Raw genomic sequence first — 9,924 nt, 5'->3', positions numbered from 1 at the left:
AACTGCTGACCTTGTAGTTCGCAGCCCAATTTGTAACCAGAGCTCCTTTTTGTAGGCATGCCAGGCCTCAATTTTTGTTTTGCACTTGCCTAACCTCAGTTTCCTCATCCATAAAATGGACATACTAGAAGAAAAGCCAGTGAAGTCATGGTCAGGGCTTAATGGTTCCTATTAGCATTGTCCAAATCAGTTGTCCTTGGGCCTGCACCAAGTGGATTTGCCAGCCTGTCACCAGGAGTGCTACCACAGGGCCAGGGGAAGCCTCACTCAGGATTCCATTCTTCAATGTCACTGGGAAGGTGAGAGATGGAGGAGAAGGAGGCAGTGACTAAGGCTTGTAAGGAGATGACCCAGGGCTCCCTGCCACACCCTCTGCAGGCAGTAAATTGCCACCTAGAGTTTCGGTGCGGAGGGTGAGGTTGAATGCTAACATCCTACCCCGTGTCCTGGAATCCTAGAGGTGTGTGCGGAGGGAGAAGGGTCTATCCAGGAAGAAGAAGAAACTGGTGATGGCTCTCTAGTTTCCCGGAGGCTTTCGTGTGGCCCCGAATTCATAAGTCAGCTTTTCAGACACTGTAGGAGGTCTGTGAATTTTCTCTCTTCTCCTCACACCCAATCTAGGAAATTCCATGGAGCAGCAACCAGTGTGGTACGTAGTGCAAAGTCAGGGCTCAGCCCTGTGCATGGAATCCAGATAAGTAAGAGACTGAAAGAGAAGTAATAGGGTATCTGCGAGACTTGCTTCACAAGCACAAACGTTTTCTTTGTAAGTTAATGAGTCGCCCATTGCCCCTTAATAAAGATACTGAATGATGGCACAACCACCACCACCAAATATGGTTGCTAGGACCAGGGCCAAGTGGATGGGGTCACCACTCGGTGGGACTAGGAACATGGGACTCCCAACAGCCTAGTCTGCCGCTCCTTGCCCTACCAAGTCACAGAGTCCTTTTTTTTAAAACAAAACAAAACAAATAAATGCATTCTCTCACGCTTTTGGAGGCTAGTTCAGATTCAGTGTTGGGTTTATGGGAAGACTCTCTCTGTGTGTCGGCTCTGGGCAAAGGTTCTTGTCTCTTTCAGCATCTGTTAACCCGGCATTCCTTGAAGATCTCTAGGTGTTTTGGCAAAAATCTTCCCCTGGATCTAAGAACTTCAACAAGGAAGGAATCCTCATGACTTAGTGGGTTACGTGTTGGGCTGTTAACCACAGGTCAGCAGTTCGAATCCACAGCCTCAGAAACTCTATATAGGGTCACTATGAGTCGGAACCAACTCAACGGCAAACAGCCAGCCAGCCAGGAGCTTCCCAGTGCAGGGACACTCTTGGCTCCTTTTTCCCACAAGGTCAGGTTTCATTAGGATAGTTTTATCATTGAAACATATGTTGTAACAGTAATAACACACATGAAGAAAACTTTAAAAACTCAATTTTAATTTTTCCCCATGTCCTTCTAGTTCCCATTCACAGCACAGTTGGGATTTGTGCCATGCTTTTTTTTATTCCATCCCAAATGTTTTTTTAAAAAAAATACTAGGTTTTCATTTTAATGACTTTTTTTTTTTTTTAAATTTTAAAGTGCTTCACCCATCAAGTAGCCACTGCCCTAAATTCAAACCCACTGCCACCAAGTCGAGTCTGACTCACAGAGAGTGTAGTGAGCTGGGTACAACTGTCCCATGGGTGTCCAAGGTTGTCATCTTTATGGAAGCCAACTGATTGCCACCTCTTTCTTCCTCAAACTGCCGGCTGAGCTAACCCACTGTGCCCTTAAGTCTCCTCATACTTTGGATATATTGTCAGGAGGGACCAGTCACTAGAGAAGGATATCATGTTTGGTAAGGTGGAAGGTCAGAGAAAAAGAGGAAGACCTCCAATGAGATGGATTGGCCAAGTGGCAGCATCAATGGACTCAAGCATGGCAACAGTAGTGAGGTTGGCCCAGGATCAGGCAATGTTTCATTCTGCTGTGCATAAGGTCACTTATGGGTCGGTACGGACTCAATGGCTCCTAACAACAACCCCATTTGAGTCCGTTCCCCCTTCCTCTCCCAGTTCAAGTTCCAGTAGTCTAGGAGTGCTATGCACGAATCCCCTTTGGTGTTGTGAAACATGCAGATGCACAGACCCCACCCAGAATGATGAATCAGAAACTCTGGGCGGGGCCCTGAACTGAAGAAGCTTTAAATGCCTCCTGTTGATTCGGAAGCCCCCTCAGGCTTACCAGTCACAGTCAAAGATGATGTCTCCAGTAGAGACCTTGTGCAAGCCCTTCTAACCAACTGTAAGAACGGGGTGGAGGGGCCAACATCTGACTCCTCTGACTTTAGCAAGGGAAGGAGACTCAAACTCAGCATCAGCCCCAGGCCAATTCCCATGAGGCTGAGGTCAGACATGCCTCCACCCTCTGACCTTTTTTATCAACTCGCACACCAGCTGTTCCTTCACAGAAATCTATTCTCTTCTTGGTTCGATAACTCACTGCAGTAGCCACACAGAACTCAGACACCATATTCACGGTGATGGGGACTATTAGCGAAGGTCACGGGGTCAGAAATGCGTAGGGCAGTTCTTCCAGTCAGGACAGCTTCTCCTCAGCTGTGTCCACAGGCAGACCTTTCTCTGGTCCTTGTCCTCTCAGCCATGGGTCCCTTGGCTTCTGTCCTGCTCCAGAAAGTTTAACAACCAAACTTGCCCCAAAACTAAGGTGCCACCCAGTCTTGTCCCCAGGGAAAAGGCAAGGCCACTAGGAGACATAGGATATGTTGGGACACTAATTGTCTGGCAGGTTATAGGAAAATAGGGTACAGCTATTGATGATGTAACTCCAGAGCCACATGTTGTTGTTAAGTGTCACTGAATTGACTCATAGGGACCCTGTATAGGGCTTCCAGGGAGTGTCAATGGGTTTGAACTGCCAACCTTGTGGTTAGTAGTCCAGTGCTTATGCTACACTAGGATTCCCCAGAGGTACATGGGGAATTAAAATCCACTGAGCATCCAAATCTGTGGTTAAGCCAAATCCTGAGTGGAGAACCAGAAAGGGCCGGTTGGACTTCCTCCCTGTACCTGGCAACACTCAGGCCCACTCACCCTTTGTCTCCATGCTGCCTGCAGAACGAATGTGAGGGGGACCTGGCAGAGGCGATGCCAGCCCTGGAAGCCGCCCTCTCAGCGCTGGACACCCTGAACCCTGCAGACATCTCCCTGGTGAAGGCCATGCAGAACCCCCCTGGCCCTGTCAAGTTGGTCATGGAGAGCATCTGTGTTATGAAAGGGCTGCGACCAGAGAGGAAGCCAGACCCCGGCGGCTCTGGTAATCTCTACCTCCCTCTCCACCCCTCCAGAGGCCTCAGAGAGCACCCCTGCCCTACCGCAGCCAGGGCCCCTGGGTAGCACTGAATGGAGAAAGGAGTTGAGATGTTCTTGTGGACGGGAGATCTTGCTTGTGTTTCTCTGCCATCCTTTCTCTCTCCGTCATTTGGGTGAAGCTGACCTGTGACCATCCTGGATAAGAAGGCCATGTAGACAAAAGGACTAACATGGGGCAGGCACAGAGCAGGATGTGTGGGCGAGGGAGAGAGATGGAGAGCAAAAGGAAGAGGAGGAAGCACAGAGAGACAGAGACTGAGGAAGAAATGGAGAGACCCAAACAGACACACAGACACATACAAACAGACACACAGACACATGCCACACATTGGTTTTACACTCATCATTTCATTGCAATGACAATCTCCTCCATACAACATTATTCAACAGAATTTGCTTCTATTCCCTCTGGCTTTTTTTTTTTTGGATGTACATAAAAACCCTCAGGAATATATAATAATTTAAACAACCAAACGGCACATTCTGCAAGCCTGCCTCCTGGCCACCAGCACACAGCCTTTCTCTTTCCATGAGTTGCGAGTCCTCAGCTGCTCCCTCTCTCATGGCCTCTGTCCTTTAAAAGGAGAACAGACACTTTAGGTTCCATCCAACCAACCAACTTTCCAAATCTGAAAAAGAATATTCAAAATATATGCCATCTCCATCTGTGAATGAAACACAAGGTAACAGTTACTCTATAAGTTCTGCTTGGTGAGTAGATATTTATTGCTGACTATCAGGCACTGAGCTGTATGCTAGTAATCACAGCAAGAGCTTACAGCTTTGAGGGAGAGGTAAACAATCAAAAGTAAACCAAAATGACAAACTGTGACAAATTCTATAAAGAAAATAAGGCACAGGCTTTTGTAATTTTTTGAACTCCCAGGAGATTCCAGGGACCGCCAAGATGAAGAGGGACTGGCTAGCTCATCCTTGCTCAGACCAGCTCATACCTGTGCAGCTTTCTAAAGGATTCTTTCTTGTAAGGCCCACCTCTTAGCAGCTGAGATCAAAGAAGATGCTGGGGTAAAGAGGGGAGTGGTTGACTTTGCAGTCCAGGAGCGGAGGTCCCTCCATCAAAGGAGAAGAGCAGAATACAGGACCCTACCCAGAGAAGCAGTGATGCCGAAGATGGAGGCAGAGACGATGATGTAGCATGAGAGAGAGAGAGCTGAGGACTGTAGACCCGGAGAGGGAGAGGGGCTGTGTGCTGACGACTGAGGGGCGAGCTTGTAGTGTATACCCTTTGGTTGGTTGATGATGTGAGGAGGGGATTGTAACCATGGCAATGAAATGATATACGATAGAATGAATGTAAAACTAATGTTCTCCCATGTAAACTATCACATAATTTGCAATAAAACATTGAAAGAAAAAAATCTAGCTTTATCAAAAAAAAAAAAAAGGAAGAAGATGCTAGGGGTAAGACAGGGGGCCACCTTAGAAAGAGTTGTCTAGGGATACCTCTCTATGGGGTGGCTTTGAAATGAGATCTGAAGTATGACCAAGAGCCAGTCAGATGCCATTTAGAGCTTAGGTGAGAGTCTCACAGGTAGGAAGCAAATAGGGTTGTGGAAGAATGGAAATGACCCAAGCAAGACCAGAGAGTGAGGATGAGGTTGGTGAGCTTGGGCAGGGCCTTTTAGGTCATGGCCAGGAGCTTGGATTTTTTTAACAACTGCAAGGAGTAGTTTCGACAGAGTTTTAAATCTCAACCAGAAAGTCTTAATGATCTAGCCTGTCATCTCTGCTTCTTGTACTGAACAGGTAAGATGATAGAAGATTTCTGGGGGGTGTCAAGAAAGATTCTTGGTGATCTGAAATTCTTGGAGAGTCTTAAGACATACGATAAAGACAACATTCCCCCAACTGTCATGAAGAGGATCCGGGAGAGGTTTATTGATCACCCAGACTTCCAGCCGGCTGTCATTAAAAATGTGTCATCAGCCTGTGAAGGTCTGTGCAAGTGGGTGAGGGCCATGGAGGTGTACGACCGTGTGGCCAAAGTGGTGGCTCCCAAACGGGAGCGACTGAAGGAAGCCGAAGGGAAGTTGGAAGCGCAGATGCAGAAACTGAACCTGAAGCGGGCAGAGCTAAAGCTGGTGGAAGACCGCCTGCAGGCCCTGAATGACGACTTCGAAGAGGTGAACAACAAGAAAAACACCTTGGAGGAAAACATCGAAATCTGCTCCCAAAAGCTTATCAGGGCAGAGAAGCTGATCAGTGGTCTTGGGGGAGAAAAGGACAGGTGGACAGAAGCTGCCCGGCAGTTAGGGATCCGGTATGTTAACCTGACAGGAGATGTCTTGGTGTCTTCGGGGACTGTGGCTTACCTGGGTGCCTTTACGGTGGATTATCGGACCAGGTGCCAAAAGCAGTGGTTGGAACAGTGCACGGAGAAGGTCATTCCTGGTTCCAATGACTTCAGTCTCAGTAACACATTAGGGGATCCCGTAAAAATCCGTGCCTGGCAGATTGCTGGGCTGCCCATTGACTCCTTCTCCATTGACAATGGCATCATTGTGTCCAATTCTAGACGCTGGGCCTTAATGATTGACCCTCAAGGGCAGGCCAATAAATGGATCAAGAACATGGAGAAAGCTAATAAGCTGGCTGTCATTAAGTTTTCTGATGCCAGCTATGTGAGGACACTGGAAAATGCCCTGCAGTTTGGCACCCCTGTCTTGCTTGAAAACGTTGGGGAAGAACTGGATGCCTTCATTGAACCCATCTTGCTCAAGTCAACATTTAAGCAGCAAGGGGTCGAATATATGAGGCTAGGCGAAAATATCATTGAATACTCCAAGGACTTCAAGTTATACATCACAACCCGTTTGAGAAATCCACATTATCTCCCAGAAGTCGCTGTGAAAGTCTGCCTCCTTAACTTCATGATCACCCCCTTGGGTCTCCAAGATCAACTCCTTGGCATTGTGGCTGCCAAGGAGAAGCCGGAACTGGAAGACAAAAAGAATAAGTTGATCGTGGAAAGCGCCAAGAACAAGAAGCAGCTAAAGGAAATCGAAGATAAAATCTTGGAAGTCCTCTCCTTGTCTGAGGGCAACATTCTTGAGGATGAAACTGCCATCAAAGTTTTGTCTTCCTCTAAAATCCTGTCTGAAGAAATATCTGAGAAACAGGATATCGCTTCTGTGACAGAAACGCAGATTGACGAGACCCGGATGGGCTACAAGCCAGTGGCTGTTCATTCTGCCACCATCTTCTTTTGTATCTCTGACCTGGCCAATATTGAACCAATGTACCAGTACTCCCTGACGTGGTTCATAAACCTGTATGTCCAATCCCTGGCCAACAGCAAGAAAAGTGAGGAGCTGGACCTACGTATTGAGTACATCATTGAACATTTCACCCTGAGCATTTACAACAACGTCTGCCGCTCTCTGTTTGAGAAGGACAAACTGCTATTCTCCCTCCTCCTGACCATCGGCATCATGAAAGAGAAAAAGCAAATTGATGAGGAAGCTTGGTACTTTCTTCTAACTGGAGGCATTGCTCTAGATAACCCCTTCACCAACCCAGTTCCCGAATGGCTGTCTGAGAAGGCCTGGTCAGAAATTGTCCGTGCATCCTCATTACCCAAACTGAAAGGCTTAATGGATCATTTCCAACAAAACGTTGAAGACTGGAAGTTCATCTATGACTCAGCCTGGCCCCATGAGGAGTCATTTCCCGGACAATGGAAGTTCATTCAAGGACTGGAAAGGATGGTGATTCTCCGATGTTTACGACCTGACAAAATTGTCCCGGCTGTTCGTGAGTTCATTGCCAAACACATGGGGAAGGTGTACGTTGAGCCCCCTACGTTTGACCTCCAGGGTTCCTACAATGACTCCAGCTGTTGCGCACCACTGATCTTTGTGCTGTCTCCTGGCGCAGACCCAATGGCAGGTAAGCATAGAGTTTTGTATAATGTAAGGATAGAACTTGGAAAGCCCAGACTGACACCACTGTATAGAGTTCCCAAGGAGTGGCTGGTGAGCTTGAACCACCAACCTTGCAGTTCAAACCGACTTTGCAGTCTTCTGTATTAACCCACAGGAAGACCTTATTCTTTCTCATGGCTGCACAGGATTAACCATACTTTATTTATCCAGTCTTGTTTTGTTAAGAGCTGTTGAGTCGGTTCCGACTCATAGTGACCCTGTTTAGGGCTTTCGAGGAGTGGCTGGTGAACTTGAACCATTGACCTTGAGGTTCAAGCTGACTTTGCAGTCCAGTGCATTAACCTGCAACACCATGCCAGGACTCCTTAACCAGTCTAGATGTTAGAATTTTAATGCCCATGGGAGACAACTTTGCAGCAAGAGAGGTGGGGAGCTGGGCTGAAACTTTTGTATTAAGTTACGATCCTTAAAGGAGCTCCGGTAGCATAGTGGTTACAAATCAGGCTGCGAAATGCAAAGTCAGCAGTTCAAAACTACCAGCTGCTCCTCAGGAGAAAGATGAGGCTTTCTGCTCCCGTAAAGATTTACAGCCTCGGAAACCCCATACAGGGGTCACTATGAGTCCGAACCAACTCCATGGCACATAACAACAACAACATACATTTATTTGGGAGCACAGTGGCTCCATATAGTAAGCACTGGACTGTGAGCCACAAGGTCTGCAGTTTGAAGCCATCAGTTACTCCACAGGAGAAAAATGAGGCTTTCTGCTTTGTAAAGATTTGAAGCCCGGGAAGCCCTATACAGGGTTGCTGTGAGTCAGAAATGACTTGAAGGCACTTAAAACCACCAACAAATGCATTTATTTAAATGCATAAACCATCTCTGAATGGATTCACAAAAAGCTAGTAACATTGACTACCTCTGGGGAAGACAACAGATGGCCAAGGAAATTGAAATGGCTTATTTGTCATTATACAAATTCCTATATGTTCTCATAAAATACATTTGCGGTTTCTCAGTCGCTAGCTCACTTGTTAAGGAGTCCTGGTGGCAGTGTGGGATAAACCCTGGATTGCTAACTGCAAGATTGGCAGTTCAAACCCACCAGCCAATCCACAGGAGAAAGATAAGGCTTTCTGTTCCCATAGATACACTGTGAGTTGGAATTAACTCAATGGCAGTGGATTTGGGCTAGTTCTTTGGTCGTGTGCTTTCTTCTCTGGATATGATCTCCGTTTTCATTTTTGGTCCTTGGGGATTTCTCTTTCTTTCAAACCCACCTTCTTTCTCCAGGTTGTATGATTTTTTATTTTAAACTACATATATTTTTGGAGTCAGTTGTAGCTTAGTATTCCATTTTACCAGAAACCTAAAACTATCTCAAAGAGATGATTATTTTATAATTAATAAAAGCTGATGAGTTGCTCTCTGAGTCCAGAATTTTCATGTGGCCCCTCCTTTTGTGTCTCTGTTGTTCCTAAGATCTTAGCTGACCTGTTCTCTTTTAAAAATTCCTTTTCTTCCTTTTCTCAGGCTTGTTGAAATTTGCTGATGATCTTAGCATGGGAGGTGGCAAAACACAGACCATCTCCCTAGGCCAAGGCCAAGGCCCTATTGCTGCCAAAATGATCAAAACAGCCATCAAAGATGGGACATGGGTGGTCTTACAGAATTGCCATCTGGCCACAAGCTGGATGCCTGCCCTGGAAAAGATCTGTGAGGAAGTCATTGTTCCTGAGAGCACCCACAACCAATTCAGGTGAGACCCTTCCTATCTCTGGGGATTGTGTTGATGACTGGGACTGCAAGGAGGAACAAGCCATAGTCCCCAGTCTTAATAAGTATCCAATCTAGCAGAAGGCAGCCCATAGGTGAATAACATCGATTCTGTGAATTACCTTGAACAAGAGCCAAGGAGCACAGAAACGGTGAGATTGTGGGGAGATGGGGAAAGTCTGAAGGCCTGTCAGTTGCCTGGGGTTTTACAAAATGAGTAAGAGTTTGCCAAAGACATTCCAGCCAGAAAGGACATTTGCAGAAGCAAAGGGTTATATTACAGGAGTTATATTAAGAAGTTCTCCTATGATCCTGGGGTATATGCTGTGAGAGGTTGTGGAAGCCAGAGGTGATAGAACCCATGTGTAGAAAGGTAGATTAATGCTAACAAACCTCATTTTTTAAATTCATAAATGTCTAAAAAGAAATTCTACCTGTAGTCCTTTGGGCTCCATGGAAATAGGTGTTAGGTGCCATTGAGTTGGTACCAACTCATAGTGACCCTATGTACAACAGAACGAAACATTGCCCAGTCCTGGGCCAACCTCACATGTGTGGCCATGCTTGAGCCCACTGATGCTGCCCCTTTGCCAATCCATCTCTCTGGGGGTCTTCCTCTTTTTCTCTGACCCTCCACCTTACCAAACATGAAATCCTTCTCCAGCGACTGGTCTGAAGTATGAGAGATGAAGTTTGGCCGTCTTGGCTTCCAAGGAGCATTCTGGCTGCACTTCTTCCAACACAGATCTGTTGGTTCTTTTGGCAGCCCATGGTACTTTCAATATTCTCCTCCAGCACCACAACCCAAAGGCATCAATTCTTCTATGGTCTTCCTTATTTACTGTCCAACTTTCACATGCATGTGAG

The 9,924-nt window shown here is 46.6% G+C and overlaps 1 protein-coding gene across 1 annotated transcript in view; it reads left to right on the top strand.

Moving 5' to 3' along the window:
• DNAH3 (dynein, axonemal, heavy chain 3) overlaps nt 1-9,924 on the top strand; it is a 230,804-nt gene that overhangs the window by 193,173 nt on the left and 27,707 nt on the right. The window contains exons 50-53 of the mRNA XM_006875979.1: nt 191-299; nt 3,119-3,317; nt 5,141-7,282; nt 8,815-9,040. Of these exons, the coding sequence (XP_006876041.1) occupies nt 191-299; nt 3,119-3,317; nt 5,141-7,282; nt 8,815-9,040 (2,676 nt within the window). The remainder of the gene's footprint in view (nt 1-190; nt 300-3,118; nt 3,318-5,140; nt 7,283-8,814; nt 9,041-9,924) is intronic.

Source organism: Chrysochloris asiatica, unplaced genomic scaffold, assembly GCF_000296735.1.
Source record: "Chrysochloris asiatica unplaced genomic scaffold, ChrAsi1.0 scaffold00348, whole genome shotgun sequence".
Taxonomy (NCBI): domain Eukaryota; kingdom Metazoa; phylum Chordata; class Mammalia; order Afrosoricida; family Chrysochloridae; genus Chrysochloris; species Chrysochloris asiatica.
The sequence above is the reverse complement of the archived record's forward strand: the minus strand, read 5'-3'. Positions and strand labels throughout refer to the sequence as shown.